Genomic DNA, 27,550 nt, shown 5'->3' with positions numbered 1-27,550 from the left:
AAAGTAAAAACACATGTTAATTTATACGTTTATTAATAGAATTTAAATTAAAACTACTCAAAATAAAATTTTGTATCTGTTATGTAAAATATACGTAACGTATATATAAACGTGTATATAGTAACGTATGAACATATATAATAATTTTTTTACTTCATAGGTACTTTTATAAATAATGTAAATGTTTTGATATTACAAGATAAAATGATGTAAGTAAATAGGTACTATCAGTGTATGTGTTGAGATACACTATCGTGGACCCCCATTTTCGTTTCATGGAACCCCAAATTTTTTTCGCTGACGTAGACCCCTTGCAGGTTGTCATAGACCCCTAGGGGTCGATATAGACCACTTTGGGAATCACTGGTCTAAAGTAAACTTTAAAGATTAGTTTCATAAGATTATAAATATTTCATTTAAACCTTTACTGTTGTATCTTGTTCAGAAATTTGTTACATATATCTATATATATAAATATATATATAGATATATATAGATATATATATATATATATAGATATATATATATAAATATACATATATAAATATACATATATAAATATATATATATATATATATAAACAAAAGATTTTCTCATAACTTTTGTTCTTAAGAAACATTGGCTTCCTCCAACTGCTTATAGAGTACTCGTGCACTCTAAATTCTATTGAAACCTGTGATATCCTAATAAAATTCGATATTTATTTGACAGATGTTAATTGATTTATAATTAAAAAAAACCGCCTGAGTTTCCTGTGAACTCTACGCAAACCATGGTGCGTTTAGGACCTTCTTCTTTTCAGCCAATAGACGCCCACTGCTTATCCCTCATCCTGTATCTATATCGTCGGTCCAACTAAAGAGGAGCATATCAACGCCGCGTCTAATGGCACGTGGTGGCCTTTTAAAAACCCTTCGATCACAACGCGTTAAGCCAAATGCGTTAAGTCAATGTTAAAATGTGTGGTAGCATTATTATTAAAGGATAGCATTATTCTAGTGTACAATTTATTTCCAATTTCTATCAGATTGGGCTCTTCCGGTATTCATGACAGTTGATCACAAAAAAATGATGATCATACAACGTAATAAATAATAATACATATAGGTAAATAAATTAAATGTATCACAAAATCTATGGCCATAATCAATACACGTAATAAATAAATGTACTTGCAGTTTATTTTTGAATTAAAATTAGAATTTATATTTCATTTGGGTTATGCTTAAAATATCTTTCAGTCAGTTTAATGTATTCAGTCACGATATACCAGGAATAATAACCTTTTCCAGCGTGACGTAACACAAGCGCAGCTATAAAGGTTCAAGCTACCACGCCTATTTTCTTCACGAAAAACGCCAAATATATATATATATATATATATATATATATATATATATATATATATACATATATATATAAAGGGAATTTATCCCCTGATTCCTGAATACGAAACCCTTCCACCTAGTTTGTACCAGACTGCTTGATTGTAATGCTGATAGGTTAAGTAAAATTTAGAACCATCTATGTAACACTAAATCGTACACTATTACAACTTTTAAATCTATTTGTTTAAGTATGTTACGGAATTAAGGACGATATTATATAATATATGTAACATATTAATGTAAGCCAGATATTTAAAATTTATATCCTATACATTAATTTTCAATATCTTGTCGCATCCAGAGCTTTCCACGACTTTATGTTGTCGTCATCGTTGAGGATCAGGCCCTCCACAAGGTAGACCGAAAACAACTACCCGTTTAGCTTTTACAATTGTAGGTAGCGAGACCGGTACTCGAGATACAGTCTTATTAGGAAGACCGGAAAGTAACATCGCTTTCTTAAATTAAATTCACACGACAACATTTTTAACATGTTATTTTTTTCTTATCAACAATACATTCACCTTCGTTATCAACAACCTTTTGCCATCTAGTATACAACGTCTTACAAGTAATGACCTACCAAATGACAATCAAATATCGACATGCGCAGCAACGACATTACTTTCCGGTCCCCCTAATATATAGTTCACACTTTGTGCATTAAATATATAGAATTGCCAGCGCTCATAAATAAGTTTCCAGAGGATGGACAGCTGCGTCCTCTGTGTGGTATAATGACCACACTACTATCGCCAACCCGTCTGCCATGATTATGGTATATCTCTTCAAAGATATCTTTGAGGGAGACACATATCTTGCTGTGGGTGTGAGAGTTTATTGTGAAAGATTTTCAGTATCCAAGAGTATAGGCATAAACAAGCTTAGACTAGTAAAAAGGTTCAAGTAAGGTCATTGGAAAGAGGTCTAAAAAATTATTTAACGCTCTGCACTTAAACAACAAATTGAAGGGCAAAGGGCAAAGAACACTCGGCGTGAAAAAAACATGCAATTAATAAATCTAAAAAAAAAACAATACTTCAATAGTTTGATAACAAAACGTTATCTATTAGGTTAATATAAGCGAAGCTATACATAGTAATATGTTAAAAATGAAAATATACAGATCAAGGGTATATAACATATTACCGCTATCATATGCCTCCATTTATTATCTGTGCACCGAAAATTGACCCAAATAATGTGACATCTATAGCACTACACTGCGAAGCAAAAGAAACATTAAAACCGCCACCAAATAAGGCCAAAGAGAATTACACAATGGAATGTAATGTCATACCAAGCACAAAGATTTTCAGGAATATTCGCAAAGATTCAATGTCATTTTCACACAAAAATATATATGCACGATTTAACAATACACAAACACAATGTCACATAAGTTGTTTTACACAAAAACACAAAAATGTATATTTATTTGCACAATAACACAACACCCCATTGCAGTTAGACGGCGACTAGCGCAGAGTTTGTGGAAACCACCGTTTCAGATAAAGGCTGGTTCACATGCAGCGGCCGATAGCGACGCAAGGTTAGTATGGAGACTATATCAAGATGTAAACATCTCGTATCTTATTTATTAATGATTTTCCGCCTTCGATCGATCAATGTAGTGGAGTAAAATTGTAAAGTGTCTTAGTCAACATTAATTAATTATCATAGTTTGGTCTTAAAATAGAAAATCAGTATATGTAAATATATATATATATATATATATATATATATATATATATATATATATGTATATATATATATGTAGTCCACAATATAATTCCTAACTTTCTATATAAATAGTTATTCATTTGTTTTGTCATACTTTGGATTATTTGCAGTGATCATATATGATATGAATGGAAACGACTATTTTATAGTAATTAAAATCAATTCCACGTTTTCTTATACATAACCTTTGAGTTGAATGGAAAACAGTTATAATTTTAATTTTGGCTTATCATTATCGATCTAGTTTTAATTTTAAAAATTAGAGAACTATAACAATGTAACTAACAGTACAATAATAAATAATTTAAATAAAGTAATGCACCAAATATTAAATAACATTAAATGTGTGCATTTTTAATTGATGCATATATGTATATATGGGTAAGGCCCCCACTAGATGGCAGGTCGAAAAAGTTACCGGAAGTCGCTGGATGCTAGCAGCGCAGGACCGGTCATCTTGGCGATTTTTGGGGGAGATCTATGCCTTGAAGTAACCGTCCATCGGCTTTCATTTATAATAAATGACGTAATGATACCATAGTAAGAAAAAGAGTTCTAAAAATTGTTTATTATCTGTCCATGTAGACCTTGTGTTAGCAGAAGTTTTTTCCTCCCGAATCTAATAGAAAAAATATGTTACTGTAACATGTTTCAGACTGATATTTTTATATCGTTAGTTACTTACACAGTTGTTAAAGCCTTTAAGTTATTCGTGACAAATGAGCTAGCTATACATTCACCCCTTTAAAACGTTTATACCTATAATCAATTACCATTTATACCGCGTTCATTACCGATAGGGATAATTTAAACACATATGTAATATGTTCATATCTATATTTGGTTATATAGTGTATAATTATTATATTGCCTGTTACATAGGTAACGCTGGAGGTTTTAAAAGTACCAAACATTAAACCAAGAATCATCTTGTAAGTAATTTGTTGGATTAGTTGAAATCTTTCCATCATCAAAATCATTTTCGTCTAAAACTCATGTTTCACGTTGTTAATATCTACACGTTTTAATTCGTTAAACAATTAGTAAATAGTAGCACGAGGTGGAACTTCATTACCAAATACTAACAACTGATGTCCACAACGAAGAAGAAATGATTTTGTTACTGGGCTAGACCGCAATGAAAATCGTAAAAAAATATTTACATGTTTTTCTTAAATAGCTGCCAATTTGTGAGAATTAATGTCAGAATGTCGTAATGTAACTGAAACGGAAATTAAGGAGTTCTATTTTCAAAAATATTTTTTTACCTAATTTTTAAGTGGCCACTTTTAATATAAATTGAAGTGTCACCTACGTAGTTATAATCATGCCTTACACTTATGTGAGAACAAGAGCCATGAAATTAACTAACTGACCCTTAGCTGATTATTGGATGTCACTACATACTTTGTCTACCTAGTCCTGATATGTAATCGGTAAGACGGAGATAAGATTCACACGAGATACGTATAAACGGACAACTTGACATTTAACTTCCCTATTTTTGTATATGAACGGTGAGACCAGAAGATCGCGATTGAAATGACGCACACGAGATATTTGGACAGACGACGTCTATCTCTTCGATCTTGAACTTACGCGCACGTAGTCTGTTTTTCTTCGCCATTTGATAAAACCAACGAAAGAATATCTTTATTCTTGGCTTAACTTAAAATTAATACAAACAAGATATTATAAGAGTACCAACCATGGGAACGCGTACGACAATTCGTGAAGCAATTCGAAAATGCACTCGAAACGGTTTTAACCCTTTCACTCCGAGGCCATTTAAATGCAATGCTAGATTTTAGTGCTAAAATTAATGAAAAAAGCGAATTCTTTAATAATTTCGTTAAATAATTATAAGTTTGAAATCTTTATTAAAATAACTATTAATTTTAATTTCAGATTTTCGTTATATGTATTGTAATTTTACATAGTGTTTCCTTGACAATTTGCTAATGATTTCCTCCTTAAACCTATCATTTAAGTGAAAAGTTCAATTAAAAACTACGTATGTTATATAGAGGGGGGGATGAGGTGATAAAATGTTTTAATATTGCTAAGATAGAGAATGGCAACAATAAAGTTTGAGAAACGCTGACAACCTATTCTACATACAGGACTCATTTTCTGGGGTCCCAAAACTACAAATAGAGAGGTTATTTGTGTTGGTATTATGGCAGGCTGTTATCTGCTACATTTAGGCCAATTCTTCAAGTAGAAAGCTAAATCATAAATTGAGGTTAGGAGTTTACATATCATTGCTTCTGAACTTGTAACACATAAAGGTATTTAAAACTCAGTCTGTTGTTAGTATTAACAGTGATATTTAAACCACACTAACTGCACGCGAGTCTGATGTAAAACTTGAGGTAACACTTTTTAACCATTTTTTTTATTTATGGCCCCCGCTATTGGGGTCCTCTCGTTCCACCCCTATTTAGTAGTTTTTCACTTTCCTGTTTTTATTTCCATTCTCTTCTTTCATACATCACATGACATGTCTTTCTAATCTTTCATTCAACAATTTTTTCTATATTTATCTTCTATTCTATTCCATTCATCCTCTAACACTGCAGTTAGGTATATTTATTTACAATATATCACACATTTTATTTTAATTTTTTCACTTCTACATAAGTGTATCACGATTTGTTTAATATCACAGTTATGTTTTTTTATTTTTTACGATTTTATTTGTCTTCTACAATATTTTAATTCAGATTACATTTTATTTTCACACTATTTTGCTTACTTATTTATATTTATTGCTAATTTAATTACCTTCCTGCAGAATCCGAGTAAGGATTCTCTTCCATCCTTGTCTGTCATGATGGAGGCGATAGTCGCCTCCTCAATCCTTTTCCCTTAACTATTAGACGAGTAAATATACGCAAGAAATTAAAACCATCTACCAGATTGATTAAAAACGGTAAAATTTAATAATTTAAATACGAGTTATATTATAGCACTAACTGTAAATGATTATTCAGTAAGGTGATAATCTAGAAAACCGGTATACCTAGCAGTGAACAAGGTAATCCATATGGGTGGAGATAACATCTATTTACTTGGGAAATTGCTTGACTTAATTAAATTGTCGAATCGTTGAGGCTTCTAGGGATTCTCTCAAGCTTTCTAGTTGATAACTTAAAAGCTTTTGCACCTATTTCCAATAACCATTTATAAAGTGATCACTCTGAAATATCTTTTTTTTCTTTAGATATCCCACAGATCTTCTTTCAGTACAAATTCTGCAGGGACAGATAATAAAAAATAATTAATTTTAATATGTAGTAATAGGAATTTTGAAAACGCTTTTTCTATCTATATTATAACTACGTTGTTTATTATTGATTTTTGAATAGAGTATACCATACATTAATCGAATGTAGTGTAACTAATCAACCTGTAGTTAAAAATAGAGCAAGTCCATAGAAACCCGCCCTTACATTTCGTGACTTTTTCCGTTGGTATGGCGTGACTCATTGAAGATAATAACCGCTATTGTACATCCCCACGCACCACCGCGCAGAACGCCACCACCGTGGTACGCAATTAGCTTCGCTATTACCGTACACTAAGTGCAATAATCGTGTGTACTTTCAGTACCAACAGTGGCAGTGCTGATGACTTGTTTGTACACAGTGATTGTATTCGTTAGCGCCTGTGTACGGTCGTCCAAATAAATCAGGTTGCTCTTCTATCAGATGTACTTAGAGTGAGTAATGTACAAACTGAGTGAATATCAATGAAACTAATTTGAAAGATTATAAACAAATATAGAACTATTATATGAATTTCATATTTTTAATATTAATATTCAGAATTACACCCAATAATTCCCCCATCTCCTTTCTTCCATTGGATTCAATCATTCATTCATTCCGTACGGATTCACGACATCCGTACACGGTTGAAATTCTTTCTACCCGCACTAAACATTATGCTAATACTTTTATAATGCGAACAGCCAAGGAGTTAAACAACTTACCGTCGTCATTGTTTCCAGCTAAGGCTAAAGTGAATAGGTTTCTTCTAGGCAAGCATGTAACATCGTGAAACGAGTCATTGCTTAGGACCAGGCGAGGCAGAAGTCAAATGCTTCAACTATAAAGAAAAAACGCCCTGTGAAGTCTGGGTTTGCCACCGCCATGTGGACTTACGACATAAGCAAGACCTTGGGAAGTCGCTGGATGCAAGCAGCACCATCTTTTGCAAACAATTTCAATGTTTATAAAGTACAAGCTGTGCCCGTGACTTCGTCCGCGTGGAATTTATGAAAAACATTATTTAATTAAATAAAATTAACCTAAGTTACTTTTTATCACATCAGATTATAAGATATAATCATTGGTGTTTGTTTATTTTAAGGAATTACACCGGAGAAAATTCAAAGAGTACACAGAGGGAAGCAGAATTAACACTTGACATGTTACTAAACGTATAGATTATGTTCCATCAGCCTACCGTTAACGCTCGCGGTTGCGGCACTCGTGCTTTATCCCCCCCCCCCCTCTCGCCGCTTTCCCAAAGCCCGGTACAGCTGTTTCGGTAGCTCTATTACTCTTTACACCTCATCGGTGATCGAGATTATCCAATTTTTATTATGCTCTTAAAAATTATAATTATTGTATCCATAAATATCCATTGTTTATAAAGTTTATTGCATAGTTGATAATTTTCTTGTATACAACATTGGAACTTTTAACTCTTATTGATCGTCAGCTTTTTTAGAATCTATTTTACTTTTGACTCTCTACTTCGCCAGGTGTTATAGTTGTGAAAAAAACCAGGAAGGTACTTCACAACAACACACATTTTAATAAATTTTAACAATACCGATTTATGCACACACAATTTCTGTCAAATATAGCCTAAATGAAACCAAAATAATCAAGCGAATTCTTGACATTTAAACAATCCTTTATTTAATAAATAACAAATGGTAGTTTAATAATTTTCTAAGGCATTATTTTTTAATATTTCATTCAGTTTATAAGAAGTAAATTAGACTTCACGGTGCGCCGTAAATACTCTATGGACGTCCTCTATACAATTTGCATAGCCGTAAAAATTTAATTTGATTTTTCTAACGGAAATAAAACTACTTGTATTATAAACAGCATTTGACGAGAAACAGAATTTTTTAATATGCTTTGTCTAATACTAAGATGACATGTTAACTACCCGGTTGTCGGGAAGAAATTGCCTTGTGTGATAAGACGGCCCATTGTACCATTTCTTTACTATTATGGAATTTTGTCTATATTTTCTAGCGTGTACAACAAAGAATATTAAATTAAGATGGAAGTTTTTCAAATATTTATTACTAGCCAGAATTGATTATTAGTTTGAACAAATAGAGAGTACACATGGCAAAATTTAAAACACGCGAAATAGAATGTAGACATGAAATCGACTTGTTTATTAGGAGTAGACACGAGATGGCGTTAGTTGTTCTATGTAAGTTTCAGAAGATATTTTTATTTAACTTCAAAGTACCTTCACAATGATATATGTATAAGTCGTGTAACATGATACTTATTTCGACAAATGAAATTAATTCAAAAAATTTATACTTACCTAACATTACAGTATTTTTTTTATTTTATTTTTCTTTTTTTTTCGGGAAAAATTGGTGTTTTTAACCTATACGGCTTCTATACTTTCATTCGTACTAAATTCACATAACACGATTAGTCTGCGCACCTATCAAAAGTTTACTAATTGACCCAGATTGTCCGTCGGTAACTGAGGAACTTTGATTTGCTTATATTTTCAAGGTCTACTCGTGTAGGGTGTGGACCTCCCTCTAGCCTGTACAGCCAGTAACTTAAATCGAAGGTACTCGTAGATTTTTATTATTGAAAAAAATAAATAAAACGGAATAAATAAAAGTCCTAAGCGCCAACCTTCACAAACAGCGCATTTAATACCGTTTGAATTACTGCTTTAAAACCTATTTTCAATTGCTTTCAAATTGCTTTAAAATCTATTTTAAACATGGAACATCACAATCCACCACGACCCTGATGATAAAATGTCAGCATTTTTTTTATCTTCTTTTTTGTTATTCTCGTTTGCGTATATTAAATGTGACAGACCTTTGTTTCAAATAATTTTATACATTTTTTATTAGCGTTCTCTTCTGTGTCCATCCGTCACAAATTTTTTTAGTACATCTTCTTTCTTGTATACTCCTTTCTTTCACAATCCTTACACACATTGCCTATTTTCCTTCGCCGCATTCTTTTATTACCACAATTCGATTTCAGCATTGCAAAAGTAATAAAATTAAACAAAAACTAAGTTGTGAGGCATTGATGTTCTTTTTTGGGATTTACCGGATCATATGTGGCAAATGAATCTTGTTTAAACTATTTCATCGCTGACATTTCAGTTGTAGAACACAGGCCTGTCCTAAATATGTTCAATAGTACTGCCTGCGTGTGAAGCCTGCGCACGTCTTTCTTCGACCTTAACACTAAGCGTACCATATTCGGTTCAAATGACCCATTTTGAACTATTGCATTAAAAATGCACGTATCGTTATTGCTTTTGCACATTTGAATTCATGATTATTTCTTACTAATTAATCTACAGTTAATATACTATTTTTTTCTTTACTATATGTGTAAGGGCGAACTTAATGCCGCAGGCATTCGGTACCATTTAACCGTTAGGCGGTGCAGACATAAATTAAAAAAATAGTTGAAACAAGTAAATATTATTAAAGACGAAAAATAAAATAAAAAAGTAAAATCAAATTCAAAGTGAACAGAGAATTCAAAACAGTAATCGCCAAAGCTCTAGTTAATGGTTTGCTACATATATTATTCGATTTTAAAGAAAACGAAACTTTATACGCATTCGTAAAAATCTTGGAAATCCATCTACCGTTGCAAATGAATACCACCCGTTTTTTATTAACTGGCATTGAGAATAACAGTACGTAATCTGTCTCTTTCCTACAACCGAACAAATTCGACCCATATGCATAAGATATATCTATTGATAATTAAATTCAAATTGTAACAACAACACATTAAAGTTTATATTCGTTTAAACTTAATCAACGGTGATTAATGCACTGGGAACCTTCCCACCAGATGCGTCGAGACAATGGTTTGATTCATACGAAATCGTCTTCGTTCGATAAATACTGTACAATCGTAGAGAAAAGTCGGTTTAATGGTTAACGTTTTTATAACAACAGTTACGTGGTTCATACCGGAATATTAACGTGCTATATTAAATTTATAGTAAAAATGGTTTTTCATCCCAAAACTTTCACCCCACGTTGAAGACGCTCAATATAATTCAATTGCATCTTTTGTACCCGCGTCAAAATTAAAATAACTTTATTCTAGAATATTTTAACACTAAGTAGCTACCACCGGCTCGCTGATCTGTTCAGAAAAAAACGACCAGAAACTCAACATTAAATTTAACTATTTTTTTTTTTTCACATTTACCTTATATCAACCATGTAAATGATTACAAACCAAGTTCCTCACATTTCCATCAACTAAAACTCTTGAATGTTCTTATAACATTTTTTTTGATCCTATACTTTTAATTTTAGATAACAGGTTGTCAAATATCTCCCTTCCGCTTTTTTGCTCTTTATTCAATGCTTTATAAAAAGTGTTACAGTGATCGGATTTAGTTCAAATATGCGCCGTTTTGTTCGATAATCTGTTTCCATCTAGACGGCAACTTCATAATACCTCCCTCGTAGAAGCCCCCCTCCTTATTTGCGAAGAACTCGGACAGCCACTTTTCACAAACCTCTTTTGAGTTCAACTTTACACCACCAAGGGCGTTCGCCATGGACAGGAACAGGTGGTAATCACTTGGCGCTATGTCCGGGCTATATGGTGGATGTGATAAAACCTCCCATCCGAGCTCCCATAGCTTCTGACGAGTCATCAACGAAGTGTGTGGTCTGGCGTTGTCCTGGTGGAACACTACATCCTTCCTGTTGGCCAATTCTGGACGCTTCTGGTCGATCGCCTACTTCAAGCGGTCCAGTTGTTCGCAGTAGATGGTAGAATTAAGCGTCTGGCCATATGGGAGCAGCTCATAGTGGATGATTCCCTTCCAATCCCACCAAACACACAGCAAAACCTTCCTGGCCGTCAATCCCGGCTTGGCCACTGTTTGGGACGATTCACCGGCCTTCGAACACGACCGTTTTCGCTTGATATTGTCGTATGTGATCCATTTTTCGTCGCCAGTCACCATCCGCTTCAAGAATGGGTCGAGTTCGTTCCGTTTCAGCAGCATATCGCAGGCGTTGATTCGGTCCAGAAGGTTTTTTTGCGTCAAATCATGCGGCACCCAAACATCAAGCTTTTTTTGGTATCCAGCCTTCTGCAGATGGTTTAAAATGGTTTGGTGACTAACTCCCATCTCCTGGGCGATGTCACGAGATGCCACATGCCGGTCTAACTCGATGTAGTCCATGATTTGATCGGTATTTGTCGTCACAGGTCTTCCGCCGGCTGACTTATCCATGGTGTCGTTTTCGCCGGCTCTGAATCGTCGAAACCATTCCTCCGCGATTCGAAGTGATAGAGTACCATCCCCCAAAACACCATTAATCTCACGGAACGTTTCTCTAGCGGATTTGCCTTTAACGAAGGAAAACTTTAAAATAGCGCGAATTTCGGCGTTAGTGAACTCCATGTTTACACGTCTATAACTGTTGAACGCAATATCCAAACTAATCATGCATAGCGTCGTTTTGTAGGTTATGTCAAGACCTTTCAAATTATGTATAGTATTGCCAGATACGAGCTCTGTAGCGCTTTGTACATAGCCGCGAAATTCAAAAGACAAAAAGGCGGAAGGGAGTTATTTGACAACCTTTTATATAACTAGGAAAACAAGGCCTAAGATTTATCGTGAAACTTATTGCTTACATCCATGCCCGTGAAGGATTCGTTAACATTTTTAACCCGAAATAAACCCCTACTGTGTCTATCACTATTTTACATAAAATACTTTAAAATATAGCGCATAAATAATATTATTAAAAATATTAGTTAATATATCTCCCGTGGCCTCCTCCTAATGAATTTGATAAATATTAGTTTAATATCTAATGCATAAAATTCTCGTGTCACGGTGTGCGTGAATGAACTCCTCCGAAACGGTTCGACCGACTTTCGTGAATCTTATCGCACATATCGGCCAGGGTGGAGAATCGGACATCTATTTTTCATCCCCCTAAATGTTAAGTGTGGTCCAACCCTAATTTTTTTTTTAATTTTTTTATGATACAGCATACAAAAATACATACAACCCTAAATTTTTATTTGTTAATTAAAAACTTAATTTTTTTTTGCAAAACAAAATTTGCGGGATCAGCTAGTTTAATATAAGATTGTTTAGGGGAAGTCTCCTTGAAGTGACTGGACCGTAAAGGCACCTGAGAATTCTGTTTAGGCTGCCTCTCGTTACACAACATTTCTATTCAAAGATGCAAGAGTGTATAGATCCACAACCGTGTCGGTTTTACAATAGGATAATATACGATCGTGTGATATACACACAACTAAATGAAAATCTGTATTTAAAAACAAAGTCGTTTTAATTACACCATTTTTAAATTATGAAATTCTTAGTGTTTTTGGAAACTCTGAAAATCTGAAAACTACTAATTCACATTGACTCTAAGGCTTCTATTAGCTTGTTATAAATAAAGTGATACTCACATTTTCTCTGTCAACGTCCAGCTGACTATTTTCCTTCTTCGCTAAACTCAGCCTGGCTCCTGACCTCGATTCACTTTTCTCGAACTTTCTATACCTCCTCGTGTCAGTGCAGAACTGTTTCTGGATGGACTTCTTCGCCACTTTAAACTCGTCGGATACATTCTCCGTCGACTTCCACACCTTCTTCGCCAGCAACGGTTTCTCCGTTTTCTCTCCATCGAATAACTTTTTCGCCTCGCTGATGTAACCTTTCTGGTTCTCTGCTTCAGTTTTAGTTAGTTTCAGATCAGTTGCGGCATCAGAGAAACCAACTTCGAAATTCTGTCGCAACTTTTGAAAGTCTATTTTCGTCGACGGTATTGCAAAGTCCGGTGTAGTTGGACGAGATATTTCACATGGTATGTCGTATATCTTCTTATCCTGTAACAAAGGAGAAACAAAAACTTTAACATTTGTGATATTAAAAACCCAAAAATAGATTTCCATCTGCGGTTACTTAACATATTTCGACTCTCAAAATACTTGCTAGCAGATTTTACAAATAAAAGACTTTATATCCAAAACAATTCATGTATTTACCAGACACTATTTTTAGATATTTTTGAGTTTTAATTTTTTCGGAAAGATTAACCTTTAAGTTGTTTAGATGAGTTAAAAAGTTAGAATTTTTTTTAAAAATATCTCGTTTATTGTGTTTAAGTGAAAATGTGTGTGTGACTCAACGTTGTCACTCTTAGCCACGCCTATTAAACAATTAAATTCGAAAGTCATATTCACATTGACCATTTGCAGTTAGTCTTTCAGAAATTATAACTATCTAAATCAATGATTCCCAAAGTAGTCTTTATCGACCCCTAGGGGTCTATGACAACCTGCAAGGTGTCTACGTTAAGCGAAAAAAAATTTGGAGGTCCATGAAATGAAAATGGGGGTCCACGATAGTGGATCTCAACACACACACTGATAGTACCTATTTATTTACATCATACTATCTTATAATATCGAAACATTTTTATTATTTATAAAAGTACCTATGAAGTAAAAAATTTATTTATAGTTTATTTTATGTATATTAGTGTTATGTATATTTGACATAACAGATACAAAATTTTATTTTGAGTAGTTTTAATTTAAATTCTATCACTAAATTTATAAATTAACATGTGTTTTTACTCTAAGTTTTTAACATTAAACTTCACTACAATTAGAAATTTACAGGAAATCAATATCAGGTAAGTAGGGGGTCGACCCAACACGGAAAAACATGGCAAGGGGTTTACGACACAAAAAAGTTTGAGGACTCTGATCTAAATGTTCCAATTTTTTTCTTTTATTGGAATGTAACAACTTGCTTTATACGACTTTAAAACAGATTAAATTAAGACAATAAACTTTAGAGTTAAACAGAATTTGCATTACACGCGTTTCAGATACATTTTTCAGCGGACACTTGTGCTAATATAGACCCGTTTATGGCGTTACAATATTAACGTATTGAAGTGTGATAAAAAGTAACTCTCCTAATCTTTATAAAATAGTACATAAGACAGTACGAACTATCGCGTTGTATTGTACGGGCTATTTCGAAACGTGACCTCGACACATGTATCGCTTACCCCGCGTACAGATGTAAAAAGAAAGCGATGCAACCGATTTGTGAACACGGAGACATCTGCCTCACTACGCACTGCCATCAACATGCGCTTTCTCTATTCGCAAACAGATTTAAGAATTTGGAACGAATTTTAACCGTCGTATTTGTTTAGAAAGGTCTTCGATGCATACGACGAAACTTTAAACTGTATGGCAATGTATTTTTTTTAATGGCCTAGTTTTTTAATTGACTTGATCAACCCATATCACGAGTAGGCATGGTCTTTACTTACACAACAATTTTTAAAATAAATTTTATTAAATTTCCACCCGATGTCAATGTTCACTTCTATGGTAGATTGAGATCTGTGTTGCAAAAATTAGGGTCCCTATTTGTAAATTAAAATAAGTTATGTGAAGAATATTAAAAAAAATGAAAATAAAATTATACCAGAAAACAATGACAATTAAAGAATAATGTTTATATTTATAAAAATGTGTGAGCATGTGTCACGCGCGCGTGAGTGTGTCAGTCACTAATTATTAAAAATTACAATTATTTTCTGTACGAATTGTCAAATTTGTTCACAACCTAGTAATTGATGTCTCACATGCCGCGCCTTCATAAATCTCTTTTATTACACGAAAAATTTATAAAATTATGCCAATCTTTTTACTTGTATATATATTGTTGTCTTGTTATTGATGATACAGAAAGGTTATAAAAGATATAACAAAGGGTATAGTGGTATTGAATATCTATTCATTTATTACTGATTTATAGTGATCACTTGACACATCATCAGAATTCCAAGAATCTAATACTTAGAGAATCTATAATCAAATCCAGTTAACTTGTAATGGCAAACTTGAACATTACATAAAGTTACGAGGGTTCCAAGCGTTCTGATCTAAGAGCCCACAACAATCTTTATCAAGGTTTTTTTGTTTACCCTCACTTATGTCTAAAAAAAGGAGTAAAATAGAGAATCTTAAATCTGAGGCTGTATTTAAATTTACCTTTAAAAGTATTGAAATTTATTGTATAACATTTGTTAGATAATTGAGAACACACTCATATTTATGTATTAATAAATATATAACAGTAGCAACACTGTCACGTTGACAACACTCTTCACTTTTGTCATATTAATTATATCTCTAACACTTCTTCCTCTCTATGTGGAAACGCAATATACAAAATTGCATTTTTCAAGATCGTTTGATTTCAATATTTCAACCACCAAAATTGTAACAACATTAATACACGGTCATTTAATATTAAATAAAACACGCCTTAGGTTTCGTTTCCACTGCATGTTTTCCTAACCGTTTATGTTTGTAAGCCATATATAAATGGCGGGCCCGTGAAGTTTCGCCGCCATTCAAGTCAACAAGCTCCCATAGTGATCCATATAACTCTGTTAACCGTGATTTTCACTGTTAAGTGTATACAACAAGCCTAACGCCTTAACCCTTAATAACCTAGAGTTTCAATTTTGATACCAATCTTTTAAACCGAATGTTCACATTACTAATAGTTTTTTTTTAGGTTGGCTGTACGTATTTTAATGTTGTAATATATACTGTGTAATATTCTTTCCAACGAATTTAAAAAAAAACTATTTTTCCCTTCATCTAGACCCTCAAGTAAACATAGTAATATTAAAAAAAATCACTTTCGTAAATCAGGCTACTAAGGGTTAAAAATACTAATAATAAATAAAAAGGTAAATGTCTTAAGACATAGATGATGACATACGGATCCTAGAGGTGGTCGCTTACTATGGATCTAAAAAAAAAGATTCCAGGTCACCCAGAGAACAACCGAGAGGGCTAAGCTCTAAGATCGAGGGGACGAACCGGATCCGGAGAAGAACCAAAGTCACCACCTTAACTTGAAGAATTACTCATCTGCAGTGGCAGCGAGCAGGGTGCATCACACGTGCACTCGCCCCTAGAGTTTTTACGCCTATAACCAATCATACTGTACATATATTCATAGTTTATTCATTTGTTTTATACCAATATCTACACTACAATGGCTTCAATTGAAGTCAATTGTGAAATACCGTTCAAAATAAATTAGTCATGCAAGCAATTTCATCGAAATTTCTCGACGCAATTTCATTTAGCAGATCATTATATAAAGCAAAGGAAATTTGTATTAGATTTAAATTGTACTCATTATCAAAATAACAAATACGTTCAAAGTAGAATGTTTATATTTATTAATATGTAAGAAAAAATTGTAAGATGGTAAAACAACATAATTCAACATTTATGCAAGGGATGATATGGTGGTGGTCAATATCTTGTCTCTGTAATATTTGATAGCATTAGGTCATGGATGCTTCCATAAAAAATCCTTATTTTGTCCAGAATGCGCAGACTCTGAATTCGAACCGGTAACCCACGGCTTTAAATCAGCCAAAAGTAAATCACTGTGCTAATGCTGATTTTATGTACCATTCTAAATGCCATCTAATAGAGTAATATATAGCACGGATGCCTAATTATAACATTAAAATTAAGATTCACATAACACAATCCTAGGAACTGGAGTTGAGTAAATTAATAAAAATAGGAATTTAAGAGAGAAAAAAACTATAATTGAGGTACTACAAGGTTTCTGCCGTTTTAGGGTAGATGTATATGACGTTTATAAATAAATAAAAAAGCACTAATTTTGAAACTTTCGATAAATCATTTTTATAACCATCACGTGAAGCGATATCTGTTAGCGATTGCGAATCATTCATTATTATCATGTGATTTTCAAAAATCACTCCGATTTATTCCGTATATAGATAAGGATAATATATATTTCTGTCAGTATTGCTGTAACTTCAGACATCATTAACAGATGGCGCTAGTTATTACCTCGCGTTAGTTTTACGGGTAGTTGTACAAAATAGCACCGCACTATTGCGTCGGTATTAACAATTAGAATCAACGAAAATCTGACATAAATAAAAATTAATCATTTTTTCCTTTCGTCACGCTGTAACTTGAAAACGACTACAGATTTCATTCATTTTTTTTATAAGTTAACATGTTCCGTGACACGGCAATTTTTGAAGATTTTAATTTCTTAAAAACAGACGTACGCTTTACACTTTTTAAATAAAGCTATAATTAGCAGTAAACAGTTATAAATTTTAATTTGCATTACGTACGCGCATATGTGATGTGAATTTATCTATATTCGACCCTACAATTAATTTGTTTAACCCTTTCACGACCACGGGGACGCCGGTGTCCCAAGCAAAAATCATGGATTAATTAAATATTTACGTAACAATTGTAAATTATTTTTTTGTTTTAACATTTCGGAAAGTACCTTTTTATTATTTTTTACTGGAAATACATGATAACTAACACCGTTTATTGTCTATCATCACCGGAACGTTAGAGTTCTTTTGGCGCGAATGATCTGCTGTTTGGAATGAATAATTAATATTGTAAAAGTGCTTTTCAAATTTTTACAGTGTTAAATTATAATTACCTGGTAAGTAAATTGTTATTCTAAATATTCGTTAGTAATGTATTTATGTTGTATTCTGTGTTAAATCGTTATAAAGATTATGGGACACGGATGTCCCTGTCGGCGTAAAGGGATACTTTTTATACAGAATTTCTTAACTTTTGGCCTGGTGATATACCAAAATGCTATCATTTTCTTATTCATATTCTTCGCAGAATATGTTTCGTAAGGAACGTGAAGTTTATGAACTTCGAAAAAATAAAATTCTTCAAATTTTTGTGGGTGACAATAGCGATGAGGAAGATGACTTAGTGCTTGATGACGAAGACCAAAGACTTCTAGTACAGGATGATGACCAAGGGGTATTTGATGTCGAGGTTGAAGAAACAACGACTCTTCAACGGCAAGAATCACCTGAACCTTCAACATCTCAAAAAAACAATCCATCTAATCATTAACCAATCATCTAACAACAGGAATTGTTTCGCCCAGTACCACAAATAACTTGCCCTATTATATTTATATTATTCATAAACAAGTAAAAAAAGTGCACTAAGTAACAAATGAACATTATTTACAACAAAACAGACTTACCAACAAGTAAACCAAAATTTAGATGTTTAAGTAGAAAGTAACCCTTAGCGACCATAGGGACATATTTGTCCCATAAATTTCCAAAAAAAATGTAAAACTTTTTTGAATTTTTAGTATAAATTATGTTTTTAGGATGCCTATTAATTCATTACATCTAGCTAAATTGATTAAATAAGGTACCGTAACCTTATGGTCCTGAAAGGGTTAAGAATCCTTTGTTTTTCAATGATACCTGCAAATGGCCTGAACGGAAAGTGCAGCAGGGGTCGTATACGCCCCACGTGGCATGGAATATGTTAATGACCATCTTAAAATTCATATAAATGAGATCAGAAACTTAAACTATTAAAACTGCGCATTTGACAGTTCGCTGTGAACTTCGCGCGGTTAGATCGACACGTTTCAAATCTATATTATCATTTAATAGCTATATGCAGCAGTGTGAATTTAGTCGTCGGTAATCACAAATATAATTTATTTATTTTCTATTTAATATATATCACTGTGAAATATATTATATTAATACATTTTCATATTGCAATGCGACAAGCAATACGAAGTCTGTCGAGATATATATATGTAACTATGCTATGAATGTATTTTATTAGCGTCAAACATTGTTGTGATCTACTTGTTCAATTCCCTGTACAATATCTATACAAAATGATTGATTATAGGTGTAGAAGCTTCAGTAGGGTGAATGTATATTTCATTTTCTGTCAATTAATACATGGTACACTCTACGTCAAAACCAATGATTTGGGAAATAATAAATGACTTATTAATAATTTAGTAAGGAAAATCGTTATCAAAATTCTCATTACCGCATATAAAATAAATTATTGTATACTATCTGTTTATGGACTTTGTACTAACAGAAGTTATTGGCCGGTCGCTTTCCGGCAGAAAAAATAAATTAATGTAGCATATTTCATCGTAAACACTTCATAGAAATTGATTAGAAATAGCTTTAAAGTTTTTTGTAGGCAATAAATTTACCTCTTATTGTTCTTACACAAAACACCTGTATATAACTTATCAATGTTTGTACATTTGTATCGTGTATATATATATATATATATATATATATCTAATATATAAAATTCTCGTGTCACGGTGTTCGAACTTGAACTCCTCCTAAACGGCTTGACCGACTTTTACCAAATTTTATATGCGTATTCAGTAAATCTGAGAATCGGCTACTATCTATTTTTCATACCCCTAAGTGATAAGGGAGGTCCACCCCTAAATTGTTTTTTTTATTTTTTAGACAATTTTTTTGGTTTTTATTTTATTATGATACAGCATACAAAAATACATACAACCTTAAATTTTCACCCCTCTACGATCAACCCTTATTTTTAATTAAAACCCTATTTTTTTGCAAAACAAGTTTGCGGGAACAGCTATTATATATATATGTAAAGTCACGTACATGTTTTTAACACCTGTGTATATCTCATCAATGTATGTTTGTCTATGTATATGATAAGTCATATGTAAAGTCGCATAGACATTTTTTTAAGATATCATGCACGTATACAGTTTCGAGTCAATTAACATCCTGGGAACATTCTAGAGCTCGAGCGGTAACCTGACCCGGGCACCGAACCGCAGATCGAATTGACCCGTCAGCGTGGCCGTTGACTCGCGCCCACACGCCTGCGTAGAGTTACTTGTTGCGTCACACATCGGCTTTTATATGAAATGACATCTGTGCACGGTAACTGAAGAATTTTTTTTTCAGCTGTCGTAGAATCTTCACCAGTTTTAAGCTATTTTCCTAACACTAGCCCGGGGTATCCCCTGCCAATCGTGAGGGCCTTTGTCGTTCACACGATACCAACCGAAGGAGGGCTACAACACGAGGTGGTCTCGTGTTACTGCTGCTTAGCAAAGATGGGCCTTGGCTCAGTAATGTTGGCACCTGCGAGTTCCGTACCCGGCGTGCTTTTTTATAGGTACATATTAGACCACAAATTGCTTTAGCTAGTAAGAATCCTATTTAACCTTGTCTTCCTCCCAAAGGATCCTCCTATTTAGAAAATATCCCTTCCCTCCATGAAACAAAATGCGATATGTGATAGACCTCAACTTCATAATTACCAGTTAAGTCACCGAGCTCTAGTCGCTTTAAAACATTTCATAGCTAAGTTGCAAGTTCCTCCGTAGCATCCCTATTCGGACCGAAGCTGAACTAAAATCAAATTATCAATCGTCCCATTTTGATAACTATATTTAAATAAATTTATTTGGTTTCTAAGGTTTAGACCCCGCACCAGCAAGCACAGCATAGGACGTTCACCCGCAAGGTGGACAGAAGGCATCTGACGATGTCCAGCAGTGGACTTCCTATGGCTGAAATGATGATTATGACACAGAGCGCATTGTCACATTAGGTGATTGTTAAAAAAAATGAAGGTAGACGGATTTTAGCAAGTATTGTTAGTGGTCATGAATATAAAGGTAGTGGTCTCTATAACCTCCTAAGGATTCGGATAATTTTTTCAGCTGTTAACTAAATAAAGAAAAATTCTCCTAAACTATGTCGTATTCAAAACTTGTTAAAATCACCGTGATTGTTATTGATGTCAACAATGCAGACATCACTCTAAAAACACTACTACGTCAATTTCTCTATAACACTTCTTTTTAAATATTTTATTCTTTTTAAACTAAGTCTATCCATACCTTTCTAAATCTATTATGAAATTGTAATAAAAAACTGCATAAAACTATCATTTATTTTAATCATTCACAAGCTAATGTACATTAAAATAAAATGAAATTGTTCTTTTGTTTCAAATCAAAAAAATTTAAAATTTCTTATCGCAGTACATTTTGTAATAAAACCATGTATAGCATTGTTATGGGCATGCTATATCACAATAAGACGTAGGCCGTGCTAGCGCAGCGGTATACTGCTGAAATTTGAGGGTTCAATTCCTCGGATACAATATTATACGACTCACACTTTGTGCATTAATTGCATGCGTAGCAAAGAGCTGGCTAAGGAAGAGCTGAAGATTTCCTTTTAATTTCCTGTTTTTTTGTTTAATTTTATTTTAAGAAATATATTAAGGTAACAATAATGATGTCATATAATATATTCGAGTAAATTTTGCACAAATAGTATTTAATTTTAATTTATAATTAAAACAAAATATTTTTAACAGCCATTTGTTTGCTTTGAAGAAGCCGATTATAATTTTGAAAAGCTTATATTTACGCAGAAGAAATCATCGTGGTATATAATAGACAAAGTGAAGTAGATAACGACATACACATATACTTATGTATATATATGTACATATATATAGGTATACATATATATATATATTATATGTTTTATATTAATGTAATGTTTTCCAAAAACCCAGGCTCTGCCTAATTTGGAAACCTCTGGAAGCTTTTATATGTCTTCACCATTCCTTAATTGTAATGAAGAGATTAAATACAAATGTGCGTATGTGTCCTAGGATTTAATTTTACCCGGTCATTTTGGATTTTGTTTCTTATTATAATTTGTATTGGTGATAAAACGATAATAATAATACTATACCCTTCATCATTCTATGTTTATTAGACATATTTTATTACACATAAAATATGGTATTACGTAATAAAATATTCTGGTTCTCTGTTCTTCTCTTAACGCCTCCCATAATTCTCATTCTTGCCTAGGGCCATTTGGAATTGCCCCTCTCTTTTTAAAATATCATCAGCACCATTCAGAAAATCGTTTTAAAATTTCTTTCCCACCATGGTCCGCTGTTGCATTTGTTGTCCCTCTAATGTCTGTTAACATTGAGATAAAATATTAATTTCATCATTAAAATGAAGACAGCGTATCACTTTACATTCAACTAGAAACGTACATACAATCGATAAGGTCATTGACACCGTTCCTAAATAATAAGCATTCCGAACACCATTCGGCAGTAGCACCACAGGATATTGTTAATTGTCGCGCATACGAACAAGATCCGGTGCCGTAGACTAAACCTAGAAAAAAAATTGTCACGTAGTTTAATTTTTTTACTTTCATCTGTTAAATTTTTCATCATCATCACCATTTTTGTCATAGATTGTTCACTATTGTACATAGACCTCTGCCATAGATTTCAACGAGACCATCTATAAGCGGCTTTCAACGTTTTCCGACCACCTTTACTTTCATTAGACCTATTTTATAAAAGAACCAGTGGCCAGAGCCAGAGCAGTGGTAGCCAGGCGATAAGCACTGAGACTTGCGATCGTAGGTCGCGGGTTCAATTCTCGGGACAAAATCTTATATAATTAACAATTTGTGTATCAATTATACAGGATTGCCACTGCTCGTAAACAAGTTTCCTGAGGATGGACGGCAGCGTTCTCTGCGATCGCCAACCTGCCTGCCTACCGTGGCGATTACGACCCCCCCCCCCACATAAACATCTTCTGCAGAGTCTATACGTTTAAACTACAGCTATATAAAAGAAATGATTTTCTTACATATCTACATATTCACCCCTTACATATTTTTACTCCTATAACCAATCACCCTGTATAACTAACCAAAACTTAACTAAAGATATGGGATTGCTCGTCCTTGTAATTTTCCGAACATTGCCTATCCGTGTTGGATTCGTAAGTAACCTCTTACTCGAAGTAGGATGAGAAATACGAATCAACAAATTCAAGAATTAAAAAGCCTTCTGATATTGAGTTGGATATTTGACCCACAAGGTAGATAGACTCCTTCGTTAAGGATCTCGGAAGACACTGAAAGCAGGTCGCTTCAGACCGGTCCTTTTGGAAATTTATACGGGAATACTGTGTCCAGCAGTAGGTGTCCTGAAATTAGTTTTTGAACAACAAAACTATTTCTAAACGAGATATTCAATTTGTAAAACTACAGCTTGCACTGGATTCCCAAAAGATAATCAACAATATGCATGGTTTGTAAACACGACGCTCTCGAAGCAAACGCAATAGCGATCCGTACATACCGACACGCATTCTACGCCGTCCACATACAGTAATCGAATGACGCAAGTCGTGTTACTAAACTTCTCATCACCTCACTGTTGGGACACATTCACAGATAAAAGATCCATGCTGAAGTTGATAGCATCTCGCATATCTTTACTTTTCTTTTCCATTTGTAAAGTAAAAAGGATATACAATTCCAGCAATTTTATTTATTTACAGTAATTCCCGTATAACACGGTAATTTATGAAATTACTTCATTTTATATTATTTCAAGTAGAACAAGTGTTTCACTGTTCATAACGCAGGGATTTCCATCGTATGTTTGTACTAAAATTTAATAATGATTTGTACATTATGACAGTAATGTTCTGTATCAAAGACATTCGTACTTAAAGCATTATACGGAGTAACTTGACCGTTTTATAGAGACGCGTATACCTATAACGCGGATTTTATCGTCTCTTAACTACGTAAAAGTAATATGTTGGACTGGTGTACTGAGTTAGAAAAGAAGAGTCATAAGAAATATAATCAGAAGACTTGTTTATCATCTTCATCAACCTATCAGCCGATCGACGGACACTTTAAGGCATAAGCCTTTCCCAAAGATCGCCACGAAGACCGGTCTTACCCTGTCCGTATAAAACAACATTTACTATGTTAGTGGTCGGCAAAGTTATTGGCCAAAAAGCCAAATATGTTCTAACAACAATTTAAAAATAAATCGGGAGCCAAATTTGCTTGTTTATTCACTTTTATTGCACTACATAAGTAATACACTAAATTATACCAAATATCATACTAAATAAATAATTATAATGCGAAAATTTTGCTTGTATCTCCTAGGAAATTTTGAGAATCAGATTTGTATGTTGTTGTTTATAATTTTAAGCATGGATCAATTTTTTATCGATAAGACAACTTCTCACTTTACTTTTGATAATTTTCATGCCGGAAAAAGATTCTTCACGTCTATATGTAGAACTGCAAAATGAAAGAAAAACAAATGCGAACTTTTCCAGCTGATCGTATTTTTTTTAATAAGTTTTTTTTAATGAAAATATCATCGAGCCTTCCATTGACATTTGTGCCAGAGAAGCACTTTACCGACTATTGTACTATGTCGTCGATATAACCGGTTGGGGGAACTGGTTACATACAGTAAAAATAACGTAGACAACAGTATTATAAAGAATGAAATAAAAAGCCTAAAATAACTGATATTTCATCAATAAACCCAAACTTAATTGATCATCATTACATTACATACATTTTTAGGTAGCCCATTTTTAAAAATAAATTACCTACCGTACACATTAGCATATTCTACATGTCCGTATTAACCCTGAACTTGGCAGATTTTTTTTTAATATTCATACCACTTGACTTTTAAGACCCAAGGATGCCAACAGAATAAACTGAACAAGCGTTCGAAAATTAAGAAATTACCTTAACATTCAAATACAAATGATTACTTTGCGTTCAAAATTGACGCCACTATTTTTTAAACGGTTTTGTTTAGTTCGACCCATACGGAATTTGTTTATTTGGGTCTAAATTAGAAATTGAAATTGTGCTTAAATTCTTCCCGTTGTCAGATTGATCCGAAATTTGGTACACACATTTAATTTAGATGACAATACAATATAATAAAATCAATAACATTATCAATCTAAGATGGCCGCCGATACAAAATGGCGGATTACATATTTTTCCTTAACCCCCTCAATATGGGTATCAAATGAAAGGGCTACACTAGTAAAACACGATGATTATGTCAAAATTTAAAATTCAAGATGGACGCCGTTTCAATATGGCGGACTAGGTACATATTTTTCCACAACCACCACAATATGAGTATCAAAAAACCGTTTAACTTAAAAGTTTTTTAAATGTATTTTTTTTTAATTCTGATGTATCTCTACAGATACATTATCAAGAAAAGGGTTAACTAGTTATATATATCGAGAGAAACGGCAAGTCCCTATGGCCACCAGTCACAGACACCTCCCAACCGATTTACATTTTACATCAAGCACGTTCAACAGGAAACTTGACCAGCATCCTGCAGATATTGCATCATTTTAATACCATCACTTCGCCATCGTCAAATAATTACTGTATGCAGTTTATCATAACGAACTAACGTGATTTACAAGTAATTGGTTTTTAAGACTACCCACATCACTATCGTAGGAATTTTTTGATGCAAATTAATGCCGATTTCTCGTTAGAATTTATAGCTTCATCGAGTTTTATGTCTGAGTTATTATAATATATTGGAATTACATGACTACCACCGTTAATTCACTCAAGGACCAGACACTTGTCGGTGTAACGTTACTCCTAAGGATGCCTCGCGGGGGGATGAAACACGTGTAGAGTAGATTAACGGTGGTAGTTATGTTTCGCATTGTTTACCGCACGCGCATTTATCAGCGAGCGGTGCACTTCATTGCACGACTACTGCTGCATAGCCGAAGTAGCTATATATTAGTCCCTTTTTTACTTAGAATGGACTTTGGCAAGGTAACTCCTGAATCTATTAGATAGTAGTCCGTTTAAGCCCATAGACGCCCACTGCAAGGCCTCTCTCAGGGATATCAACGAGGGGATAAACCATATTTGCCACGCCTGACAGGAGAGTTGGCGATCGAATAGTTATCATACGATATGCAAAGGACGCTGCTGCCTATCCATCCAGCAGTGGTAGTCCTGTATACGCACAAAGTGTGATCGTATTCCGGACATCGAACCCGCGACCTACAATCGCAAGTCTTAATCCTCAACCGCTAGACTATCACTACTCGTCAAATAATATAATCACACTCTATCCAATAATCAGTTTCAGATATAATACATAACTTAATGATAATATAGTAGTAAAATACCTTTTCTAAATTCGAATTACTACATATTAAAATTATTTATTGTTTACTATCCATCCCTAAAGACTTTTTACTGATGAAGTTGATGGTCTATCACATTATAATAAAAAAATAATGTATCATATTTCAAAGAGATCAATTTATAAAGTCAGATAAGCGTTTTGTTAACAGTTAGCTATATATTTATCCCTGTAAAGTTTTATACGACTATAACTAATCATGTATAATAAAAAAACTAAAAAAAATGTTAAATCAGGAAATATAATACGAGGATAAAAAAAACACGCAAAACTACAACACCGGTTTACGTCGAAGTACGATGGTATAATATACTCAAGGCGGACAGCTCTGTTACCATTTTAATAATTAGTATTTTTTAAAGCAACGATGAGACAAACTTTATAGGCGGCCATTGTTATTTCTACTTGGAGCATTCGCCAATATACTTCCAGGCTTAATAAATTCATAACCTTCACTATCGTCACCATTTTAGCCTTAAGACGTCCACAGTCACTAGACACAGGCCTCCCCCATATATTTCCAGGGAAGCAGGAAGAACTGTCAAATTAGTTCTATTTTCATCAATTGACTATAACATCGTAGTCGTAAATTTTTACGACTACTTTTAAATGTTTTGCCAACCTATGAGACACACTGTACCTAGAATTGTATTTGATTAAAATTTTTTTTTATTGCAATTCTCATGTTTTGGAAACAAAATATCATCACCATCACCATCATCAGCCGATAGACGCCCAATGCAAGGCATAAGACCTAGACCAATAATCGCTACAATGATCGGTATTGCGATACCCGTATTCAACGACCTCCTGCGACCTTGACTATATCATCCAACTAGAAAGGGCCCGCCTACACCGTGACCACCGGCTCATAGTTATTGAGAAACTCTGGGCTCGCCCCGCCATCGTCCGCTTTAGGTCAGGAATTCTTCGGGCCACGACAGCGACGACCAAGGTTCTTCCGCGGATCTCCTCATTCATGATTCGATTCACGAGCATCTCTGGCTCTCTGTTGTTCTCTGGCTGACATTGAGCCTAATTTTTATGGGCTATGTCTTTGGAGACATCTCGTGCTCCCTAGCCCAAAAAGGGACTTTATTTACAATAGTAAGAAAAAGACCAATATTTAGCCAC

The 27,550-nt window shown here is 33.7% G+C and overlaps 1 protein-coding gene across 1 annotated transcript in view; it reads right to left on the bottom strand.

Moving 5' to 3' along the window:
* LOC137922949 (uncharacterized) overlaps positions 1-27,550 on the bottom strand; it is a 104,245-nt gene that overhangs the window by 33,519 nt on the left and 43,176 nt on the right. The window contains exon 2 of the mRNA XM_068766062.1: positions 12,860-13,279. Coding sequence (XP_068622163.1) covers positions 12,860-13,279 — 420 coding nt within the window. The remainder of the gene's footprint in view (positions 1-12,859; positions 13,280-27,550) is intronic.

Source organism: Battus philenor, unplaced genomic scaffold (genome assembly GCF_028537555.1).
Source record: "Battus philenor isolate CCGP_79_NKW_IND1 unplaced genomic scaffold, ilBatPhil1.0.hap1 SCAF_20, whole genome shotgun sequence".
In the NCBI taxonomy this organism is placed as follows: domain Eukaryota; kingdom Metazoa; phylum Arthropoda; class Insecta; order Lepidoptera; family Papilionidae; genus Battus; species Battus philenor.
Note: the sequence above shows the minus strand (reverse complement) of the source record. Positions and strands in the feature narration are given on the sequence as shown.